This window comes from Protopterus annectens, chromosome 3.part1, assembly GCF_019279795.1.
Source record: "Protopterus annectens isolate FY-2018-M chromosome 3.part1, PAN1.0, whole genome shotgun sequence".
In the NCBI taxonomy this organism is placed as follows: domain Eukaryota; kingdom Metazoa; phylum Chordata; order Ceratodontiformes; family Protopteridae; genus Protopterus; species Protopterus annectens.
The window spans coordinates 1,107,018,221-1,107,043,337 of record NC_056732.1 but is presented as its reverse complement, the minus strand read 5'-3'; the positions used below and the strand labels follow the sequence as shown (position 1 = coordinate 1,107,043,337).

The window sequence follows — 25,117 nt, the reverse complement described above, 5'->3', positions numbered from 1 at the left end:
AGCCATTTCATATTCAGCCAGCCTTTTCTTCATTTCGACCTCTGATTTTTACAGCTTTATCATCTCATGTGAATAATTGTTTAAAGCTTTTTCCATTTTTTCCAGCTTTTATTGTTTGTGGTGATATGCTCCATCAGTGTTTTGTTTATTTTAACCAGGTCTGTATGCAGTTGTCTTGTATGTTCCTGTACGTTACTGGAAGTCATGTCTGAAGGTTGCATTGTTTTTTGTTGAACAGCTGCAGAACTTTCCCCAGTCAGTATTTCTTCCTCACTTTTTCTAGCTGATTTTTTCCAGGCTTTATGTGTTTTTTATTCCTGGCATCCAGGCAGTCCACTTACTAGCCAGTTGCTGAAATTTACCCAAAAACACAAGTCTACTGGCTTTCTCTGCTGAGTTTCTGTTTTCATACTGGGAGAACTAGAAACAAGCTGTTACTCAATATGTAGCCATCTTAGAAGTCCTCGACCTTTGATGCATCTTATTCAAAAGAAAATACTGTCTGATGGTAGTGATCCTTTCTGCCAGTAAGCCATATTTTGTTTTCTTCCCATCCCAGTTCATTTATAGAATTCCAGCCATGTGCCTGCTTCCTGTCCCATAACCATCTTTCCTAGATCTGCTTGTGAAGTTAAATTCCTGTCTCTTAATCATCTATGTAAATGTAATGTTTCCTTTCTTGTTTCTTAAACACACCATATGAATACAGGCTATGGCCCACTTATTCCTAAGACAAAATAATGTTGAAAAAACACTACATTGTTCCCCCTGTAACCCTTCCTTCCAAAGTCCTACCAAGCAACTATTCTTACTACATTTTAAGTGGTCTTATTTTGCGTCCCTATCAGTTGATCAAGTTTTCAGAAACTCAGACTCCATATGGTTGAGACCATATGATCAAGTTTTTGAAAACTCGAGACCTTCGAATGGAGATCGTGGTACAGCAAGGATCAGGAAATGAACCCTTTCATTGTAGTGCGATCTCGGAGTTGGTATATATAATTTGCAGGGGGTGTGGGGGGTAGATTTGTGTTTTTTTATGATGATCACATTTTCAGAAACTCAGTCATATGGTCTCGTTGATATTTTATTTTTTGAGTTTCCAAAAACTTTATCATCTGACATAGACCCCTTATTTCATGTCCATATTTTGTATTAGCTTCCTGATTAGCACCAAATCTGATAGCCTTATAAACACCTGTAACTATAGACTGGGAATCCTATATGATCCAGAATTCCTATGTACAGAGATTCCTGGCCTTTGTAAACACAAACTCCCAAACCAGGTAGTGCATATGCTCACTAGAAGTGCAAACATATTAGACCCGGTACTCCCAAATATAGGAGAGTGCTGCACCCCCCTCCCCATAAGGTCAAAACACAAAACTGTCTCCTTCAAAATAAAAATCAGTTCTGTAGTTCCAGTAAACCCTGTAAAAGCAAGGAACTACTCCAAAGCAAAATACCTTTTATTAACCAATAGTCTGTCAAAATGTCAAGCCCCTCCAAACCCAGATAACAGAGCAGTTTGTGTGGAATTGTTCATAGAAACTCTGTATAGTCATGTTAACGGTGGCATAGTCTGCCGTGCCTATCAGAAGTAAGTCCAAAACAAACCAGCTTGGTGGAGTCCAAAAAAACAGGTTGTACAACCAAAGAAAAATGCAACAGCTAAAATTTTGAAGTTCAACACGCAAAAAGAAAAACAAAACTCTCATCAAACTGAATAAACAGCTAAGAAGGCTAATTAAGTCTAGCAAAGCAACTTATGAGGTGGAAATAGCTTCACGAGAATAGGACAAGCACAAGGCCTTCTTCAGCTAGGTCTGAAACCTCTATGCAGCACACAACAGTGTGCCAAACTGGTTGTAAATGGAGCTGGGAGACATGCTGCCTGATACATTTAGCTCCAACTCCACCCCACCCCCCAAGAAATACCATCAAACGTAACTCCACCAGCTATCAATAGGGAATAAGTCATAGATGTGTTCTCCAGGGCCAAGAAAACAGCTTCAGTGGGCCCAGATAATATCCCAGGATGCCTTCTAAATAGCCTAATATATAACCTATCACGACCACTGGAGTCACTATTCATTCTTAATTTCTAAACAAACGTCTTGCCACATAAATGGAGGGCTGCAACAGCCATCCATCTGTACAAGATGGAACATCAATAGATCTTGAGAATTACATACAGACCCTTTAGTCTGACTAGTTTCATGTGCAAAGCCATGGAAAGAGTTATCGTGGAAATGATAAACAATGGTAAACAAAACCTTTAGTCACTAGACCCAACCTAGTTTGATTTCATTAAAGGCAAGTCATGCATACTAAACCTGGTGGACTTCTTTGAGAAGATCACTGAGGCCAGGGATGAGGGCAAAATGGGTGCATACTGTCAACCTTGATCTGCCCAATACATTTGATACAAAGTCCCACTGGGGCATTGTGAACATGCTCACAGAATTAGGCATAAACCCTGTGTAACATGCTGGATAGCCAGCTGTCTTACAAACAGGATCCAGGAAGTTAGGATTGGAGAAACTATCTCCACAAAGAGGCCAGTCACCAGGGGAGTCCCTCAGGGTTCTGTGCTGGGTCCAGTCATCTTTGTCATCTACTCCTTGGAAGTTATGTCCAGTGTCAGTGATCTCTGGCTGACCACACTTGCAGATGATTGTAAACTGGGAACAATCATAGAAACCATCCCAAGATGCTAACATCTTGTAGAAAAGTCTAACAGAGATAAATGACTGGTGTTAGAGCCATGGCCTAAAACTCAATGCCAAGAAATGCATAACGGTACCTTTCGGGAAGTTGTCGACACCAGGAATCTGCCCAATTTATAAAACACACCCAAGAGTAGATCCAGTAGCCAGGGATTTGGGGGACTCAAATAGACAGTAATCTGTCTTTAGATCAACATGCATCTAAGAAAATGATTCTATGTCACTCAACTAATGTTATTGTCCAGAAACGTCATTGTGCCAGTGTACTCTTCCCTCTTCATACCCATCATTGAGTACAGCACCATCTTCCCTATGTACCTGAATAGGCACATGCAACAATTGGAACATCCACAGAGGTTCCTTGCAAAAAGAGTACAGGGACAAAACACAATGTCCTGTACAGATCACTTGAAAGCCTTATCTCTATACTCTGTTTCCTACAGCTTGTTGAGAAGCAGTCTATGCCTGATATACAAAGCATCCTTGGATCTCACTCTGATGGGCCTTTTTGCATAGCATTCAGAACTACCAGATCTAAGGATTTAAACTTTGCTTCCAACGTAAATAAGACATGTTTGAGGGACTTGATATGCGCCTGCATCTGTCTAGAAATTAACCAAACTATCCCCAATTAGCATAACTAACAGAGTGGGTATAGTTTATTTTTTTATTAATATTCTTGGAAGATTACCAACATCAGGTAATTAACTTCTTGTCTTGGGTTCATCGATAAGTGTCAGGCTAGCTGCTTTATGGGCCATTTTAAGCCTCTCCAATTTCCCCTTCAAATGTGACAATTAAACCCTGTACTTTCAGCCGCAGTGGTACAGTGGTTGCGTTGTTGCCTCACAGCAAGAGGTTCTCCCATTCGATTCTCAGCTGGTGTGCGGGGAGTGTCTTCTGTGTGGAGTTTGCATGTCCTCCCCGCGGTCGAGTGGCCTCCGAAAGACATGCATGAATGGGTGTGCCTTCACTGAAGGTTGGGTGTCGGGCTGGCAACTCGGCACCATAAAAATCTACTGCCAATCATTAGCGGACCGGAGTTCCGCTATGGCGACCCCTAACCTGGAAAAGACAAACAAGACAAACTTTGTGTCTATGAGGTAAACACATTAACCATTGTACCAACCCCAACAATATCACTTCTTAACCCAGACTTTTGAAGTCAATAAACATGGTTGTCATAGCCCTTACTTCTAACTGGCCTTTCCAACCATAGTTAATTTGTACAAAATAAATACATAATGTTATTCATGTCCAAGTAGTTGCAGTACTCTTATTTTGAATTGAATATCTGTAATTTAATTAATAATGACATCGTCTCTCTTGGAGAGTATATATCTTTCTTTCACTCAAGACTGTGCCAAAATTCATGGTGTCTGGCAGCTGAGGTATTGTAAATTGTATTTATATTATGTATTTTAACTGGGCAAGTGGGTCTATTCCAAGGACTGTTTTCAGCCATGATTTGGGCTTTATTGCCGAACGACAGTACATGACAGCAAATAAATGAACATTTGTTGTACGTTAACCAAATAGACAATAGATTAATTTTTAGTATATTATAACATGAGGATCAAAGCTAGGGTGAGTCAAAATGGGAGGTAGCCCCAGACACAAAGTGCAGTACTGGCATTCATGCAAACAGTCACAACCAAGTGACATTGTGGCTGTTAAAATGAAGGTGTGTGTATGTGTGTTAGTAGGTGGCTGGCTAATATAACTTTTTTGGTCCTCTGCTTTGGGTCGAGAGGGCACGACTATACCATCTTGGACACTAATTCTGGTAGCTATGGCCCTTTATATAACATACTATATATGAAATTAAAATATAGAAAATATGCTGCCACACCGCAAAACAGTTAGTTAAAGTAGTCATTGAAACCTTAATCCAAGGAAATATGACAGGTATTTGAAATATCCTCATAGGTTCATAATGTATACTAGGCTAATAACCACTAGGGCCCTTATAAGCCTAGCCATGCAACGTAAATGTGATCCACAAGTTTAATTTTTGTACAGGGTGATTTACTCATCAGAAACTGTAATGTTGCATCAATATATGGATCTTTTGACACAAAACAAAAGGTTACACAAAGTACTAATTCCCTTTAGACATAACACTTTCAAAGGATTCATAGGTGTATACTAGGCTAACAACCACTAGGGCCCTTATAAGCTTAGCCATGCAACCTAAATGTGACCCACAAATTTGATTTATATACAAAGGTGATTTACTCTGCTTATCAGAGATAGAGGAGCCAGACCAGGGGAGAATTTCTGATTACCTATCCATTGGTCCAAGTTGCACTTAAATTAGCATAAGAAAGAACTCTGCTTCACATGGATGGGGGAGCCTGTTCCAGAGAATGGGAATTCTCTGAGAAATAGATCTGTCTCCAATGTGTGTCCTATTTATGTCGCAAGCAAAGCAAATTTTTAGTCTTTTAATGTAGTAGTTCTGATGCTGTTTGTTTTGTGTATGTGCAAAAGGTTCATCAAAACCGGCTTCAGGGATGCCTTGTATGCCAGGCAAAGATTACCTCTCCAAGGAACCTTTGTGGGCATTCTTGCTACATATTTCTGGTTGGATACATACCGAAGAAGGCATTATACTCTCTGATGGGTCTGATGAGGGTTGAGTACAGTGGTATGATAACTTCCCTGGACCTAGATGTCATGCCCCTGCTTATAATATAAGAAACATTGAAGGATTGTCTTACTATCTTTGTTACATTTTGGCCAAAGGCTAGGTTACTGTCTACATTCGTTCCCAGATCCCTGACTAGTGCATCAACTTTTAAGGGCATTTTATTGATGACATAGTTACATGGTGTGGCAGATGTTCAAAAAGGTACTGTAATGCATTCTATGGTATTGAGTTTTAAGTCATGGATTAGCACCAAGCATTTGTCTGTGTTGGACCTTCCTGAAGGGATCTTGAGGCAGATTCAATAACTGCTCCCAGTTTGCAATCATCTGCAAACTTGGTTAGCCAGAGGTCTTTGACATTGGTTTTGACATCTGAGAAGTAGATGCCAAAGAGGAGTGGGCTTAGCAAAGAGCCATGGGGGACTCCACTGGTGACTTGCCTCTTTCTGGAGGAGGCTGTACTGATTCTAACCTCATGGGTCTTATTAGTGAGCCATCTTGCTGTCCAGTATGTTACAAAGGGGTTTATACCATACATTTGTAGACAATACCCAAGTGTGGGGTATTGTGTTGAATGCTTAGGCCAGATCTAGGTAGGCAGTGTGCATGGTGCACAGTATACTAACCTCGAAAAAGGGCATAGCAAAATTAATTTAAAATGGGTGGCGAAAGCCAAACACACTCTGGCTAGGCTTATAAATGCCCTAGGGCAGATATGCTAGTATGAACCTATGGTGTCCTCCTCATTGCCTTAGTGACCTTTTCAAAGAAGTCCGCAAGCTTCAATAAGTATGACCTTCCTGACAAAGTCAAACTGGGATGGATCCAGTGTCGGGAGGTCTCCTTTGTCCTTGTTGACAGTTTCCATGATAATTCTTTGCATGGCTTTGCAAATATGACTAATCAGACTAGTGGGTCTGGCATTTCCAGGATCTGTTGAAGGTCTTCACTTATCAAAGGGATGACTGCTGCAGTCCTCCATTCACATGGAACAAAGCCTGTTTTAAGACTGTAATTAAATTATGATTCCAGGGGTCCTGATAAGTCATATTTTAAACTATTCAGGAGGTCAGGAGGCATCCTGGGATGTTATTGGGGCCCAGTGAGGCCATGTTCTTGGCTTTAGTGAGTGCAGCCAGTACATGCTCTCTTGTTGTCTAGTTGGAAGGATTATATTTGAGGGCATTTGGGCAGGATGGTTGGAGGTGAGAGGAGGTAAGTTGGAACTAAATGTGTCCTCTAACAGGTTTGCTGTATCACCAGGCTCAGTGAATGTGCCACCAGTTCAGCACATTGCTGTGTGCTGCATTTGAGGTTTCTGACATAGCTGTAGATGGCCTTATTGTTATCTTTCACCTGGAACGCTGTCATAACTTCAAAGTTAGCTTTCCTTAACTTAATTAGCCCTCTTAGATGCCCGTTTACTTTGAAAAGAGAGCTTTTTATCTTTATAGGATTTACTCTTCCAGATTGTTGCCATTTTTTTCGCCTTTTTGTTGTATATCCTGTTTAATTTAGGATGCCACAAGTGCAGTTTGTTTCTGGGGCTAGTCTTGGGCTTACTTATGATAGGTACAGCAACCTCTATGCAGCCATTAACATGGTTGTACAGAGTTGCTGAGAGCAATTCAGCATAGGAGGCTGTGTTCTTGGGTTTGGAGAGGCATTGAATGTTGACAAAGTATCGCTTAATAACAAGTAATTTGCCTTGGAATAGTTCCTGTTATTAGTTTTAATGGGATTACAAAACTGATTTGTTTTCAATGGAGGCAACATTATGGTCAGACCTTACCATGGAGGATGAGACAGTGGGGGTGCAGCATTCTCTCATATTTATGAGCACGAGTTCCAGTATGTTGGATCCTATACTGGGTGTATTCACTATTTAGTCAAGCATGTTTGTATTTATGAAGTCTAGGAATCTCTGTCCCTGTAGATGTGAGGTTTTCTAGGATACCGAGTCTAAAGAGGGGTAATTAAATTAAAGTCTCCCATGAGTAGGGTGTTAAGTTGGATGATGAGTGTCTCCAGTAGGTCCAAATATGCATTGTGAGCTTTTTGGGACATGAAGGGTGGCCTATAGCTGGCAGGGATATAGTACAGGATTTTTTCTGTGGTGATCTGCACATGGAGGAACTCCAGCATGTCTTCCTGTTTGACCACCCTTAGCGGTATGCTTGTAATTGATGTACATTCAAAATAAAAGTAATCTCTGTGGTATCCCCGAAGTGTCAAACAACCCACTAAACAAATATAGTGGGTCCAAAAACAAAACAGTATAAGAAACTTCTTTGTGTGGAAGATTTTCAACCCATATATATCTAGTTAATCACTATATATTAATCAGATCAGATAATGGCAGTAGAAGTAGCGAACTTAAACTCATCCTAAGTCAAAAAAATATATAATTTGAAATATTATACAGAATTACTAAGTATTCAAAAGTAATCCAAGCAGAGTAGGCAGTCTGTTTCCAGTTAAAAATCCTTTATTAAGTACACAGGCAAGCAATCCAAGTAAAACAAAAATAGCAGAGTAATAGTTTCCTCACAATCTTTCTAACTGTATATATAGTTTTTATCAGGCAAGAGAGTAGGTTATTGTGACTATAAGACAGTGTTATTAGTATACATGTTAAATTCACATCCCTTCCCCCATCAGTGTGACATTCGAGCTGGTCCTGCCCTACTTAGTAGCTGTCATAATAGTATAACCCTTATGTAATAATGACGTGATACATCTTACTTGCCCAGACTATTAAGTTTTTGATTTTATCCAAGACAATATACTACATGGCTGAAGTATATATAAACCTTAGACTATTTGGCAATCTAAAAATATATATAAATGTATACATACGCACTCTGCATGCAAAAAAATCCATTGTAAAAATCATATTCTATTATTATTATTATAATCATACTTGGATCGCTTGCCTGTGTACTTAATAAAGGATTTTTGACTGGAAACAGACTGCCTACCATGCTTGGATTACTTTCGAATACTTAATAATTCTGTACATTTCAAATTATGTTTTTTATTATTTTTTTCACTTGGGAAGAGTTTAAGTTCACTACTTCTACTACCATTATCTGATCTGATTAATATACAGTGAGTAACTAGATATATATGGATTGAAAATCTTCCATGCAGAGAAGTTTCTTACACTTGTTTTTTTAATTGATGTACATTGAGACACCTCTGCTTTTAGTCCTTGTCTGCGTAGCTACTAGTCTAAAAGTATGGAAGGCACTGAAACCTTGCACTGCCAGGGCAGTGATCTCTGCCTAACATATAAAGCTATGTCAAACCCAGAGTTGTTGGACATGCTACACCTAAAGAAATCCCAATCCCTCTGAGCTACAAGATCTAGGGACCTAAACCTTGTCACCACAATAAACAGGACATGCTGGAGGGATAGATTCCTGTCCCAGAAACTACTCTGGAACAGGCTACCCATCTATGTCAAGCAAAGTTCGTTATTAGCACTATTCAAGAAAAATCTTGATGAGTGGAAGGGAAATAGGAAATACACCCCAGGGATCACTTCTGTGTCTCTGCTCGGCAGTGGCACAGGAAAATAACTTTCTTGGGTGGCGTAAGCCAGGGAACCTTGTTGGCTAGGCTAACATAGGCCCTCGGGCCGATAGTCTAGTACCTACCTATGAACCTATATAATAAGATTTATTTGAGATAAAGGTTAAAGGAAATAAAGGGAATTTCGCAGAACTGGAGTAGTAGCATCTGCAGAGTGCTTAAGGAAAAATAAGAGTGCATTTGGATAATATGCATGACTTTAGAAAGATTGCTGTTAAGCAACTATTTTTGATAGCACTACAGCACAAAACTTTTAGCTCAATGATTTAGGCAATAGAAAAAAGAAAGGCTTGTTGCCAAACTTAGGTTAGGGAGCATGTGACAAGAAAAATAACCACAGATCCCACAGTCAAATTAGAGATAGTGTGGAAATTTGAATGTCAAAAGCAAAAAAGTACAAATGGAAGTATTAATTATGCCAAGGTTAGAGAAAGATGAGGCTCAACAATTAATAGAGATAGTATAGGAGGAGATGAGCTAAAAATGGTGATGCATAATCAATCAACAGGGAAATTTCCATGAACAGGTAGTATTGCTCTGGAAGTCTGGAAGATGGGGGGTAGGGGGAGTGATAAAGATCTATAAGGTTTTGTTTAACAGTATTTTAAAATGCGGGGAAGCAGCATCTTAAACGAAAGCTGTGGTGACTGTATTACTGAAAGAGGGCATTTTGTGATAAACTATGTACCTACACATGAACTGGTACAGCAATATCTGTATTTTGGGGACATGGTAAGATGAAGTATTTAGGTGAATAGGTTAAAAAGGATTCTGTTATGGCAGTTAAGGATATGTGAAAAGAGACTAAATAAAAGATAATACAAAAACTGAGACACTGGAAACCTCTTGATTATGGATATGAATAATAAGATATTAGCAGTGAAAAGATGTTTACTCCCTTTGATTTTATCTGCAGGTCAGGCATATTTTTACCAGCCAGGGGAGAAGTTGTTTTTATTTGGGAGGGGAAGAAGGATAGATTGATTCTCACCATTGAACAAGGTGGTTTAGGATTGTGAGATTTGAAGGGATGCTTTAGAACTACCCAGTTAAGACTGATCTAAATAACAGCACGATTTAGTCACACCCCTAACAACGTTATTCAGTCACAGCTTCCATACAGGTTTCATACCAAATGAATGGAGAACAGCTACAGTCATTTCCCTGCATATAAGGGAGGACCTTCCATAGACCCAGGCAATCACAGACCCATAAGTCAACCAGCCTCATATGCAAAGCCATGAAAAGACTTATCATGGAACTAATCAATCAAGACATAGAGAACCTCCAAACACTGGGCCTGTCTCAGTTTGGATTCATTAAGGGCAGGTCGTGCTTGCTGAACCTGGTGCATTTTTTTTTTGAAAAGGTCACCAAAAGCAATGGATGAAGGCAAAATGATGCACATCGCAAACCTCGTCCTGGCCAAAGCTTTTGAAACAGTTACTACTCAGGCATAGTAGAAAAACTAAATAGCTGGGAATAAGCCCCTATGTCACTCACTGGATAGAATCACAGATGGGATGCAGGAAATCAAAATGGGGGAAATTACCTCCACAAAGAGACCAGTCTTCGGAGTCCCCCAGGGTTCTGTGCTAAGACCTCTCCTGTTTGGCATCTCCTTTTCTGAAGTAAAAATCTATACCAAATGGCCTAGGCTGACTATGTTTGCATATGACTGCAAGATAACAGCAGTCATTGAATGACCAAATGACTTGGCAATCCTGCAGGAAGGTTTGTCCCAAATAAAAAACGGGTGCCAAAATCAAGGACAGAAACTAAATGCCAAAAAATGCATTACTATATCCTTTGGGCCACCATCTATCCCAGGGAACTGCCACATTAATAATACACCTCAAAAGCTGATCCAGTTGTTCGGTATTTGGGAATTTATATGGACAGTGACCTAACTTTTGACCAGCATGTGTTCGATATTGTAAGAAAACCCTTCTAGATCACACAGTTTATTAACAAAGGGATGGTATCTAGATCTAGGGATGTCATTGTCCCCCTTTACTCAGCCCTCATTAGGCAAGTCATTGAATATAATAGCCCCTTTGGCATGTATCTGTCCAGACACATACAACTGGAATGCCCAGAGGAGATACCTTATTAAAAGGATACAAAGTCTAAACATTTCCCACATGTACTGACTCAACTCCCAGTCATTATACTTTGTATCCTACAAACTCCTAAAAAGTGACCTGTCTGTGGCATCCTCCAACTCAATACTGATGGATTTACTACTGCACATCAGCAAGTCAAATGTCATGAGAAATATTCTGTCTAGGGTTCTAAACCTCTTCTGCAACATCAGTAGAACAATTTGGAGGGACAGGTGCATCTCTCAGAGGATACCGATGCTCTGGAACAGACTCCCCAACGACTTAAAACAAAGTTAATCCCTGTCCATATTCAAGTCAACTTACATCTGTTATTGAAAAAGAGAAAATTTGCCCTAAGACTGCAACCTGTACTAGTAATTTACAGAGGCAACTCCTAAGGGCTTTATCCCATGCGTAGGTCCCCTCAAATTATCTATGGTATGATCCCAGTTATTATCATAGAGTGTGGTTTATAATTCTTTCCCATGGGATAGGTGAGACGAATCTCTAACCAAATGAGATTGGTTAATTTGAGCACAATAAGGAAAACTGACTAGGCTTAAAATGGTCCTCAAGGGCCACTGGCTTAGTACTTATCTGTGAACCTATGATGAAATGGGGGAATTGAGAAATAAGAGAGTAGGATTTAGGGTGCAGGTCTTTAAGGAGGAGAATAATCATGCAGAACTCTAACTTTACCCCTCTCTCCCTGTCTTCCCTCTGACTGTACCTCAGGATATGCTTGAAACTTGCTTGCCTCCAGCTATCGCAGAAGAAAGTAGCAGAAAGTATTATAAGAACTAAGCTGGAACAGGAATAGAGAAATTAAATTTTACCAATAGGGATGGCTGCAAGTAAAGATACAGAAAGTAGACAAGTAGGAATGGGAATGTAATCGACAAAAATTAGCAAAGAAACCAAGGTATTGGGACAAGTAACTATGGAGAGAAAGTTAATAGACTGGGATGAGGCCAAGCAAAAGTTTGGACTGCATATTACAGATTGCCTTCCATGCAAGAAAGTCTAGAAGGCTCAGAATTTTTGCTTTTAAGCATTTGTATAGATATTTTTATACCCCAGGCAGACTTTAGAGAATGTTTCCTTGGGATAGCGAATGCTGGAGGTGTGATGGGAAAGAGAGAGGTAATTGTGAGTATGTGCTCTGAGAATGTAAGGGAATTTTAAAAGCTCACTACACAGTGTTTTATCAGAAATGTTTAGGGAGTAAATTGTAGCTAAAGAAATGATTCTTTTGAGTTGGGACATAGCTTCAGAATTGCCTTGCCATAGTGGGGCCATACTAAGTTTAATCTCCTGGCTGCGAAAAAAAAAAAAAGCAATTACTACAAAATGGAAATCAAAGTCTAAACCGGCTGTAATTGAAGTACTGAACATTATAGGTTCATAGGTAGATACTAGGCTATTAGCCCTAGGGCCCATACAAGCCTAGCCAAAAAATGTACCCTGGCTTTCGCCACCCAAGAAAATTATAAAGAAGATAAACGAACTGGAGGTGGGATTTTTATAGGTTTATATGTTAGTACCATGCTAACTGCCCTTGCGAGCCATTGTAAGCCTAGCCAATTATCCCTTGTGAGACTCAAACCCTGCACCTTGTGTTTGTAAGGCAAACACCTTAACCATTAGGTCACCCAGGATCGGGGTTTATAATCAGCCCTTGCAAGTCTCAAACCCAGGACCCTGCAAACTACATCCAAAGTGATTTACCACTAAGCCATTTGAGATGTTAGAAAAAGGAAAGAGCTGATTATATAGAAGTAAGTGGAATCAGTGGAAACAATACATACAGAATAATGTTCAGGAGGAGAAGTGATGTTGAAGTGAAGGAAGGAATTGAACAATTTAATGTCAGGGTGAATAAATGTTAAAGGAAACTGATTTGTATTCTGCATGAACAAAAGTTACGTTAGTTTGTTTTCTTTTTTATTAATGTATTTGTAACTGTGCCACTGTTTCAGCTTGTTTATAATAAAAGCAGTATTAAGTGAGATAAGTATATTCACTAAGTTGGTATAGATGGTCACATAAGGAGATGTTTGGTAGAGCAATGTCAGCATATATATCTGTTGGGATGGGATGAAAAGCTACATTAACTGTAATAAGAAATCCACTGTAGCAAAGGTGGCAAACAATAAGGCATAAGGGAAAAACTGGGCTAAACAGTTGGATAGTTATAGCTGAAATACAAACATGATTATTATACAATGACCCCCCCCCTTTAATATTCCAAAATGTGCACGCTGATTGGTCAGCATGCACGTTGTAAGTCAGAGTTATAGTAATGGAAAAAGGTCCGGTTGCCCAGACTTTTTCCATTAGTATAACTTTTTTACAGCAACAGAGAACGCAAGATCTCCGTTGCTTTTTACATACTGTCTCGCTATGTTAAACAAGTTTAACATAGCGAGACAGCTTTAAAAAAAGTAACGGAGATATTCCTATCTTCCTATCTAAAGGTGTCTCGCTATGTTAAATGGGTTTAACATAGTGAGATAGCTTTAAAAAAAGCAACGGAGATTCTCCGTTGCTTTTTTTTAAAGCTGTCTCACTATGTTAAACTCCTTTAACATAGCGAGACAGTGTGTAAAAAGCAACAGAGATCTTGCTTTCTCCGTTGCTTCCACCCACAGCTCTGATGTACTGCATAAGCATACGTATGCGCAGTACATGAGAACTGCCGCAGAATACCAGACAGCTGTGGAAGGGCAGCAAGGAGGCATTATACAATGCCATTATTTAAGAAAATATTTTTTTTTTCTTAAATAATGTCATTGTATAATAGCAATAACCCACTTTTGGGTGTGGGTAATGCTGGATTTACCCACGTTTGTCTTTGTTTGGCCACTTGGGCTTCGCCCTCGTGACCAAACCACGCCAGCTGTGGGTAAATCCAGCATTACCCACACCCAGGCGTCGGTTATTGCTATAATATTGGCTAGGTGTGTATGACAAGTAGGAGGTGTTAAAGAAGGAAAAGTCAAAAAGGCAGTATTGGAGAAGAGTAATAGCAGTTAGGGTAACCCAGCTGTGGGAAGGTGGGAGCAAGAGTACAAAAAGAAAAAAAAAAGATCAATAGTTATTGTTAAAAGAGATCCAGAGTTACTAAAATGTAAAGCTATAGAAGATTAAGTGTAAACATGTGAGAGCAGATTGCATTATTAATCTACATAATCAAAGTCACAAAAAAGAACAATTTCAGGGTTCACATCGACAAGTTATGAAAAGAGCAGACTTCTACAGTTACTAGAACCTTATACTATATCCATGGGTGGCTTCAACTACCCCTCTGTAATCTGATATACACAGCCCGAAACTTACAGGCCCAGAGATTCCTGGACTTTATAAACACAAATATCTTGGACCAGATAGTCCATTTGCCCACTGGGGGAGCAATCCTACTCGACCTGGTATTCACAAACATGAGAGAATGCTGTACCTGCCCTAGTGCAGTGCCTTGTCTGGTAAGGTCAGACCATAAAACTGTCTCTTTTTGTAATAAAATTAAATTTTTTGATCCAAGCTAACCCTGTAACATGTAAGAACAATTCTAAGTTAAAGTTCCTACTACTAAGTCATAACCTTTCAAAATTTCAAGCCCCCAAACCATGAGAACGCAAATGCCTATCCATAATTGTTCACAGAAACCCTGTACAGTCATGTCAATAAATGTATATAGACAACTGTGAATAACAAAAATAAGCTCCAAAGTAACTCAAAAAAAAAAAAAGAAAGAAACCCTGCTGGAATCCAAACATAAACTGGTTGTACAACAAAAAGTTATAGCCAGGATTAGGTAGTGCTCTGCCCAACAAGAAAAACAAAAACTCTCATTAATCTAAATAAACAACTAAGAGGGCAAATTAAATCTACTAAAGCCAAATTTGTAGTAAAGATAGCCACACAGGCAAAGAACAACCTCAAAGCTTTCTTTAGCTTTTTCCAAAACCTCAAAGACTGCACACAACAGTGTTCAGAACTTATCGCAGATGGAGTCTTCTACATGGGTCAGATATAGAAAATCTGCTGGCTGACAAATTTAGCTACAAGTTTTACCCCCTCTCTCCCCCATGACCACCCCCAAGGAAATAGCATCAAATAGCCCCCCCCCCATAAAAACTTTCACTATCGAGCAGGTCTTTGATGCATTCTCTAAGCCAAAAAAACAATGCATTGATGGACCCCGACCTGTTCTGACCCCTGGAGTAACTGATTAACCATAGCATCAAGGTAGGCTTTGTGCCACATGAATGGAGAACTCCAGCGATCATCCCTCTGCACAAGCCATAAATGCACCCTAGAAACTAGAGACCCATAATTCTAACTAGTCTTATGCAAAGACATGGAAAGAGTTATCATGGAAATGATTAATATGCACCCAAAAAATCTTCAAATACTGGATCCAACTCAGTTTGATTTCGTCAAGGGCAGATCATGCCTTCTCAAACTGGTGGACTTCTTTGAGGGCCAGCAAGGCAATGGATAAGGGCAAAATAGTGCATACTGCCTTGATCTTGCTAAGGCATTTGATACAGTACTCCACTTTGGCATTGTAAATAAACTCAGATACAGGAATAAATCCCTATGTATAGCCAGCTGGCTCTCCGATAGGACTCAGGAAGTTAGAATAGGGGAGAGCACCTCCACAAAGAGACTGGTCACTAGCAGAGTGCCTCGGAGCTCTGTGCTGGATCCACTCTTTTTTGGCAGAAACTTCTTGGAAGTCAAGGCCAATGTCAAGGACGTCTGGCTAACCAAGTTTGCAGATGATTGCAAACTACTAGGGGCAGTCATAGAATCCTCCTAAGACACTAACATCCTACAGGAAAGACTAGCACAGACTGGTGCCAAAGCCACAGGTTAAAACTCATTGCCAAGAAATGTGTAATAGTATCCTTTGGGAATTCAGCCACCCTAGGAAATTACCTCATCGATAACACACCCCGAAGTGTAGAACCAGTAGTTAGGGATCTGGGTACATATGTAGATAGTAACCTGGCTTTTGACCAGCATTTGTCTAAGATTGCAAAGAATTCATTCTATGTTGCTCAACTTATAAGTTAGGGCATGACATCTAAGTCCAAGGAATTCTTTGTTCTACTATATTTTAGCCCTCATCAGGCCCATCATTGAGTACAACTCCCATTTCAGCATGTACCTAACCTGGCACATGTAACAGCTGGAACATCCAAAGAGGTTCTTCACAAAAAGAATACAGAAAGTTAACAGCATGTCCTGCGCATATTGCCTCAAAGCCCTGTCTCTATACTCTGTTTCCTACTGACTGCTGAGACATGACCTATGCCTGGCATAAAAGACATCCTTGGATCCCACTCTGATGGACCTTTTGCATATCTGGAAAATGAATAGCAGCAGAATTACAAGATCTAGGGATTTAAACTTTGCTTGTGACATAAATAGGACATGTTGGACAGACAGGTATGTGACTCATAAAATTCTCCTTCTGTGGAACAGGCTTCCCATCCACGTGAAGCAGAACTGTTTCCTACCCCTATTCAAGAGAAGCCCGGACTAGTGGATGGGAAATCTGAAATATACCCTGGGTCTAGTACCTATGTGTCTAATGGACAGAGGCAGCCAGTAAAGCTTGCCTTAGCTTGCATATGAGCCCTAAAACAACCTCTAAGGCATTTTAATGTGCAGAATAAAATTGGAATGCTTGGTTAGGCTTATAAAGGCCCCAGTAGTAATTACTGTAGTAAACAGCTATCAACCTATACTGATGAGAGGAGAATCTTTGTGATTGGAGAGAAGGAATAGTGGGGGTCATAACTGATTGACCAGGAGAGGAAGAGCAGGAGCAGACTTTAGAGTTAAGGATACGATTGTAGAGATTTTTCTTTAAACTGTGTTGAATTTGAGGTTCCTGTAGTGCATATAGCATCAAGTTCCATAGTTTGGCCACATAACATGAATGCAAGGTTTCACCATGTGCATTTCATGGTTTGTCTTTGTAGGCAAGTAGTTGTCTTTTGAGCAGAGTTCTGTTATGGGACAGTACCACTTCATTAGGGGATTAGGGAAAGGACATTTGGATGGTTGGTGCAGAACTGAATGGACCAGATTGAGTTTGGTGTATTGATGGTCTTTGTTGTTGAGTAGATTGTGGCAGTCTAGAGTAGACTGGGTAGGAGGTAAGCACTGGATTTGATTTGGGCTTTTTCTGAGAGAAAAGTTGTGATTCTGTGTAAAGCACTTAGTTTATGATTTTTTTTAATGATTTCATATATATGGAGGGCAAATATTTTACTTTCCAGGGTAACTCAGAGGAGTTTGGTATTTAGGACAATATCCTTAGGCACCTACAAATAGTACTAACTATGTTCAAAGTCTAGGTTTTGTTGTCAAGATGTAACAAATTTGTATGTTCTTATGTATACTACATTTTGTTTAGTTTATACTTTTTTGATTATTGTAATGTGTGCATGAACATTTACTGTTACTCATGGAGCTTTTCTCCCCGAGCCTCTGCTGAAAAAGGACCTGTGTCCAGTCAGACTTTCCCGGTAAACAAATGTTAAATAAATATATAAATAGTTTTAGAAGAGGTAATTGAATGTGACAGAATTGGATGTAGGTAGGAAGAACACAATGTTTGTCTTTTTCGTTCAAGTGTTAGGTCATGTTGTTATATCCAAAGTTCAATTTAGGAGTATGATTCCTGGGTTTTGACTTGCAGGTTATTAATGGATGGGGAATAGCAAACAAGAGTGGAGTCACCTGCATACTGAATAAGTGAGGAGCAGCCATAAGTGGTTTGTAGAATATTGATTGACAAATATGTTAATGATCAATGAGCCTAGTATAGTACCTTGAGAGGCACCTATGTTTACAGTGAGGAAGGAAGAGTATGCTGTTTGCCATTTGACACATTGCATTTTGTACCTTGGGCAGCATGGAACTATTTGATGGTGTTAGTACAGAGCTTGAGACAGGATGAGTTTATGGAGTAGTTACTGTCGGATGCTTTTGAGAGATCAAGAAAGCTGGTAGAACCAAAAGATTGTTGTTATGGTGCAGATTGGTAGTATTTTGGAAAGACACTAAGACAGTTTTTGCAATATGGTTAAGGCAAACGACATGTTGGGAACTAGAGAGTCAGTTTTGATCCATGAGGTACTGTAGTAATTGTGTGAACACATCTTTCCATAGTTTTTGATAGTGGTGGTAGTACGGCAGTTGGCCTGAAGTTACTAAGATCATTAGATTTGATATCTTTATGTAGAGCTAATATGTAGTTTTACTTCCAGATTTTAAACTCTGGATTCAGGTATGGAACTACTGGTGCGTATGGAGACTGGAAAGGCTAGGGCATCTGAGGCTATTTTAATGAATTTGGCTGGATGATTGTTAGCTGCTAAAGTGGTTAATTTAAGCATGGCTTCACATAAGGCCACTCCATCCATGTCTGATTTGAGTTATTTTGTTGAGTATATTGTATTAATGCTGAAAGAGGTTGTATAATTTGACACAGTACAGTGTAGTGCAGAAAATTAGTTAACATATTTAGGTGGTTGGGTGTCTCATGGAGTGGTAGCTTAAGTAAAATTCTGGTTGGAAAAAAGGGCTTAGTGGGTTGTATTGCATGAATGTCACTTAGGAAAGGATGATTACTAGTGCTGTACTACAGGCAGGCCATTTTCTGTTGTTCATTTAGGTAACACTGCAGGAGATTCTCATGGAGTGGTAGCTTAAGTAAAATTCTGGCTGGAAAAAAGGGCTTAGTGGGTTGTATTGCATGAATGTCACTTAGGAAAGGATGATTACTAGTGCTGTACTACAGGCAGGCCATTTTCTGTTGTTCATTTAGGTAACACTGCAGGAGATCAGAATGGAAGTGTGTGCTTTTTGCTGCTGGTGAAAAGATATGCAAAGGAAGGGAGGAACAAGAGATGGTAACATTAGCTAAGTTTGGAGGAAACCTTTAAAATTAGGCTTTCAGCCTTCCAGAGTGAGTTTCTTTCAAACCAGATAACTCCTGAAGCCCCCAGATGTCAAGCAAGTACTTTACACCTCCCAATGCAGAAACAAAGCAACAAAAAAAACATGCACTGGACACAGGATACAAGAGAAGACTGCCCCCCTCCCCACAACACACACACACATGCACACAGACTACAAATAATAAAGAATTGGCTTATTACATAATTTTTTTATTAAAGATTTTAATCAAATGCACAAATTCATTGATGATTATCTTTCTGCATTTAGACTTTTCCAAATTAAAATCATTCATTCATTTTCTGATAACCCACTTCGGTCTCAGGATTATGGGAAGATGAAGCCTATCCTGGTACTTTTTGGACACAAGGAAGAGGTAGTAATCCTGAATCGGGAACAAACCTATTTCAGGGCACACACACACAGACACGCATGCAACTGCAGCCAGTTTGGACAGTTTAGAGTAACTCCTCCTGAACTGTGGCATGTTTTCAGATGTGGGAAGAAAGTGTAGCACCCAGTTAAAGCCCACGGGGAAACAGGAAGGATGTACAGACTCATAATAGAAAATACGTCAGCTGAGGACTAAGTGCTGTGAAGCAGCAATGCTAACTGACACACCAGTAAAGTCACACAACATATAAAAACAGTAATGCATAATTAACATTTGAAGTAAAAAATGTTTTCAGACTTGGTGGATCTCCCAGAAACAAGGTGGTTTTCCCAGGGGGTCTGGCCTTAACATTTAAGAAATGTTGGTCTAAAACATAGCAACTTAAATTCTTTGTAGGATAATGCAGCTGGAAAACAGTAACCTACAAAATGAACAAACTTGGAGGTGAAGCAGAACAAAAGTAGAAAGGGAATCTAGATGTACTCATTACAGGTAATGTACTCATTACAGGTAATGTAAACACAAGCAGAATAAGCAAACAGTGTGCCAAAGCAACAACGGCAGCAGGTGAAGTACTGGCATGTGTAGCATAGTTACCACCAGGAAAAAAAGTTATCCATCTGTTAGCCAATCTATGGCACTGTGTATCTAGTCTGAGATACCACACTTTGCCAGAACATAAGCACAGCAAAGCCAGTACAGTTAAAGGCAGAAAACAAAATGTACATGTTCTTGACGAGAAAGCATATAACAAAAGACCACAACAGCTGGAAAATGTAGACTGTTGAAGGAAAAAAGGCAGTGGGATAGATAAGACTGAACTACTTAAGTACTGCAAAAAAGTAATAGTCTAAGTAGGTAGGCTCTAAAAAAAGGGAGATCATAACACAAGAGGAAATAGTAAATTGTTTAATGATATGAGCTGCATGGCTGAAAGGAGCTGTGAAGACCTATTTTTCACAGAAAGGATGGTGGAGGCAGTCTTCCTGAAGAGATGGTACTGTTAAATGCAGTGACAGTATTCGGGAATGCATGTGACTGACATAAGACCAGTTTATACTGTGTTAGTTGAATTAGATCTTAAAGCACATCCATGGTCTTATAGGTATAGTTTTCTGCTGTAAAGTATATATGCTGGGTAGTAAAGTGCTCTTGCTGGACATTTTTTCAGTGTGTTAATTTGCACAGAGGGTTGGGTAACCAATAGTTCATGAAAACAGTGACACAAGTGTAGGTTACAGTTGAGGAGACTTGATGATAAAGCCATTTTTTAAGTTTATGTTGCATATCCATTACAAGGAATGGTAGGTAGTAGTAAATAGTACACAGAACGTAAAAGAAAGTATTGTTTTCTTAGGCCAGTACTGATTGCATCTACAGATGTCAAAATAGTAACACATTTTCTCAGATGTGTAAATGTTGCTGAAATTAAGGCAGTGTCGATACATTCTTTCATACAACTGAAACAGATTTAAGAAGGTTTGGAAGGCATTCATTTGGAGGAGAAAAAAACTTTCTAAAGGATTTTTTTTTAGAGGAAGAGGATGAAAGAGGGTAGGCAAAACTTCTCACCATCTTACATTCATTCAGCAGTTGCAGAGATGATGGAATGATTAGAAGGAGCATAATATTACTCTAGCTACACAAAATTTAGGGAAAAAGTTAAGTATTCTTTAGTAGATGCATAGTACATAGTTCTGCTGCAGTTACTTGTATCACTTTTAGAAGAAGTGTTACCTGTTGACTCGTGTTTCGGTTGTAATGTGTGCCACATTTTTCACTGGAAAGTAGGCCCTTTACATTGGTTAAAAGGCTAGATGCTTTTGCTGTAATGGATGAGAGTACCAGAGCCAGTATATGAATAGGGAAGTGCCGTGAAACTAATTAAAATTAAATGATGTAACCATATACTTTGACTGAAATTGTGTTCTTTATTTTTAAGCTAAGATCATTCCTGCAAGTCAGGAAATACAACCTGGACCTGGCGTCCTTGATTCTTTATGCCTACCAACTCAGCACAGCACTTGCCTATCTAGAGAGCAAAAGATTTGTACATAGGTAAGTTCTAAGTACACTGTCATTATTCGAGTCTGAGCTTGTATATTGTTCTTGTTAGTTGTATGGCAATTGAATTTTTTGTACTGCAGTAAATCACATTATTTTATTTTATGTATAGCTATATAAAAACAATTATGTAATTGAGCTGGTCTCCTTTGTATTAAGGCTGAAACTGAAAATGGTCTAGTTGGATCAGTGTTCTACCCCAGTTAATAAATGAGTTTTAAAAAGGTGATATTTATCTGTACTAGTTTATCTATCTATAAATGTCTGTCTTCTACCTTGATGACTGCAGTACATCTTCTCTGGTATTATTTTATCCAGAAGTTTGTTAATATTCCAGAAAGATGGATTTTTGTTTTATAATCCAAATTAATGTTATTTGTCATGAATAACTTACTGACACTTTTTTCTTAAATCTCTGTATTTAAAGTGTCACCTTGTTTTCTTTTACTCCTTCCATGCCACTTTTGTAACACCATGTGCTATGTAATTGGTTTATTACCCTAAGGAGCATAATTTTTTTTATAATTAATTTTGTTTGAGAATATCTTATCAGGATATTCATGAAAGTAATACTGAAGTACTGCAGGGCTGTGACAATGCCAGATGCAAGTTTGATTTGCCAGATGCAGTTTCATTTGATGTCATTTAGTTCTGATTTGATCATATTTAGTGGCACTTTCTTTAAGTTTCTGATGCTGATAGTTTTGGGTTATATATGGTGCCTGTATCTTTTTCCAAGTAAAACAATCTGAGATTGTGGCAAATGAAATTGCAAGTATATTTGACCAAAACCAACTTAGAAAAGCAATTCACTGGGTCCTTACCATAAGCTCCATACCTCCACAGGAATAACAGAACCAAAATTCTTATGAACACACTTTATTCCAAACACAAAGAAAGTTAAGCTCTTTCGTCTCCCTCACCATAACAGAGACTTCTTCAGAACTAAGTTATTATTCCCATAAGTACTTCTTATATAATAGGTGTCATTTACATTCTAGTTAATTAGACAATTTGCAAATTAAAAATTCTGTAATTAAAGTGATCCACACTGCTTCATAAACTGACAACTTAAAACATGTATATTAAAAGTATAATATGTTGAAGCTTTGAGTAAAATACTATATTACATCCAGAGCTCTCTTTTTTAACACTGGAGCCAAAGTAATGTTCTCATTAATACCTGGTGGTTTGTTAGAGTGCACTTCAGAACTTATTTGGTGCTAGTCTGAAAACCATCATACAATATTGGTCTTAATGATTTTTTTCTGTGTGTGATACTGGGCAAGTTTTCAGATAAGTGCCCCATTGGGGTTTCTCATCTTCTTTTTCTTTGGTATTGATTGGTTTCGTGTCATCCAGAAAGGGAAAATGTCAGTGTGGGAGGCAGCTTCTCCATAAAGACCTTCATGACCAGTGCCTTGTTTGCTTGGGTGCTCCCCACGATCATACTCAATGTTCTTTCTGCCAAGCTTTTGTCCCTAAGACCCTCTGTAGTCATCTTTCCTCCATATCTATTTACCTAGAAAAATCAGTGTTTTAAGCTGTTGGCTCAAGATGTTATGGTTGAGTCTTCCTGTCCTGAGGGTCAGCCATCTGCCAAAAAAAGGTCAAAAGTTTTAGGCCTGATACAGACGCTGCCCAGCCTCCCCCAGACATCTTTCTCGAGGATAGTGAAAGCATGGAGGATCATTTGGTGGTTGCTTTGGATTCTTCTACCTTGACCCCTTTGGAGGCCAGCATGATTCCTACTCCCTGCACATCCTCAGAGGCTTTACAGACATCTGCTATAGACGTTGAGGGGGACCCCCCCCCAATAAATCTTTATTAAATAATCACGTATGGCGTAGGCAATTTTACATTTATATAAGTGAAAAACAAAACATTGACACCACTGTAGTTGTAAACATTGTACGTCACAGACACCATTGAAACAACTGTAGTTGCAAGCATTATACATTACTTATACTCTATCAAGTCATTGTCAGTTAAACATTATATGGCTCATTCAAATCATGATTCTTAAACCTCGTTCCATCTCTGCATATATTGTTCCCACAATTCACATTTTTTCCTATGTAGTTTGCTCTTACCCTTTTCTAAAGATGTCAATTCTATTTGTTTTATCTCTGTTACTATATTCACTACTTCTAGTAAAGTTGGTCTAGACTTTGATTTCTGTTTTCTAATAATTGCTTTTTTGGCAGCCACCATAATTAGAATCAGCAAGGTTTTACTATGTCTTGGCAATTCTGATTCTGTATCATAGCTCAAAAAAATCATCTCCCAGTCAATCCAATCTGCTCACCCAACATCTCTGACAGAGCGGTCCACAGGGAATCCCAAAAATCTGCCAGCTCATTACATTCCCAAAAAATATGTTCCCATCCACTTGTTTCTTGCCCATCACACTTCCAGCATTTGCTATCCACCTGAGGAAAAATTCTTTGGAGTCTACTTGGGGTATAAAAATACATATGTAAACACTTCCAGGCAAAGATCCTAAATTTTCTGGACACTCTTGCATATTTGGTTGATATACATATACCCCCCGACATTGAGGGGAAACCTTGGCTGATTATATCTAAGGGACAGAGGGGGGTTCTGCAGATTTTTTTTTTTAACAAGAAATATCTTTATTAAATTATCACTTATAGGGAGTCATACATTTGTATAAATGAAAACAAACCATGTAAGCATAATCTTAGTTGCAAGCATTACACATCACAAACCATATTGACATAATTTTTGTTAGACATTATACATCACTTATAATCTACCCAATCATTGTCAGTCAAGCATTACACAGCTCACTTAAATCCTGCCTTCTTTTACACCACATTCCTCCCCTGTATATATTGTTCCCACAATCCCCATTTTCTATGTAATTTGCTCCCAACCTTTTCTAAAGATCCCAATTCCAGTTGTTTTGTCTCTATTACTATATTCGCTACTTCTAGTGTAGTTGGTTTAGACTTTGATTTCCATTTTCTAGTAGTTGCTTTTTTGGCAGCCACCATAATTAGACTCAGCAAGGCCTTACTATGTCTAGGCAATTCCAATTCTGTATCAAGGCTCAGAAGAATCATTTCCCTGGATACACCACTTTGCTCACCCAGTACCTCTGACAGAGTAGTCTGCGAGGATTCATTAAAGTCTGCCAACTCATTACACTCCCAGAAAATATGTTCCCAATTATCGGTTTCTTCCCCGTCACACCTCCAACATTTGCTGTCTACCTGAGGAAAATTTCTCTGGAGTCTACTTGAGGTATAAAAATATTTATGTAAACATTTTCAAGCAAAAATCCTAAATCTTCTAGATTTAGTTGCATATTTGGGTGACATACATATATCACCCATTGTTAATTTGTGAATTGCTTAGCCAATCTCACTTCCCAGTCCTTTCTAACCTCCTCTTAATTCTTATAGTTATAATGCAATACTTTATATACACTATTAATTATTCCTTTTTTAACAATAGCTTCTGTTCTAGATTCTAATAAAAACTCTACCCATGCTGGTCTTTCATTTAGGACCCCCATATCTTTTTCTATTTGCCTATACACTGATATTAGTTCTTTATAGGGAAGACAT

At 38.9% G+C, this 25,117-nt stretch overlaps 1 protein-coding gene across 11 annotated transcripts in view; it reads left to right on the top strand.

The window, feature by feature from the left end:
• The window catches only part of PTK2 (protein tyrosine kinase 2), a 4,250,095-nt gene that overhangs the window by 3,101,763 nt on the left and 1,123,215 nt on the right, over positions 1 to 25,117 (top strand). For all 11 annotated transcript variants that reach the window (XM_044067250.1, XM_044067257.1, XM_044067247.1 and 8 more), the window contains one exon: positions 21,400 to 21,515. In XM_044067250.1, the coding sequence (XP_043923185.1) occupies positions 21,400 to 21,515 (116 nt within the window). The remainder of the gene's footprint in view (positions 1 to 21,399; positions 21,516 to 25,117) is intronic.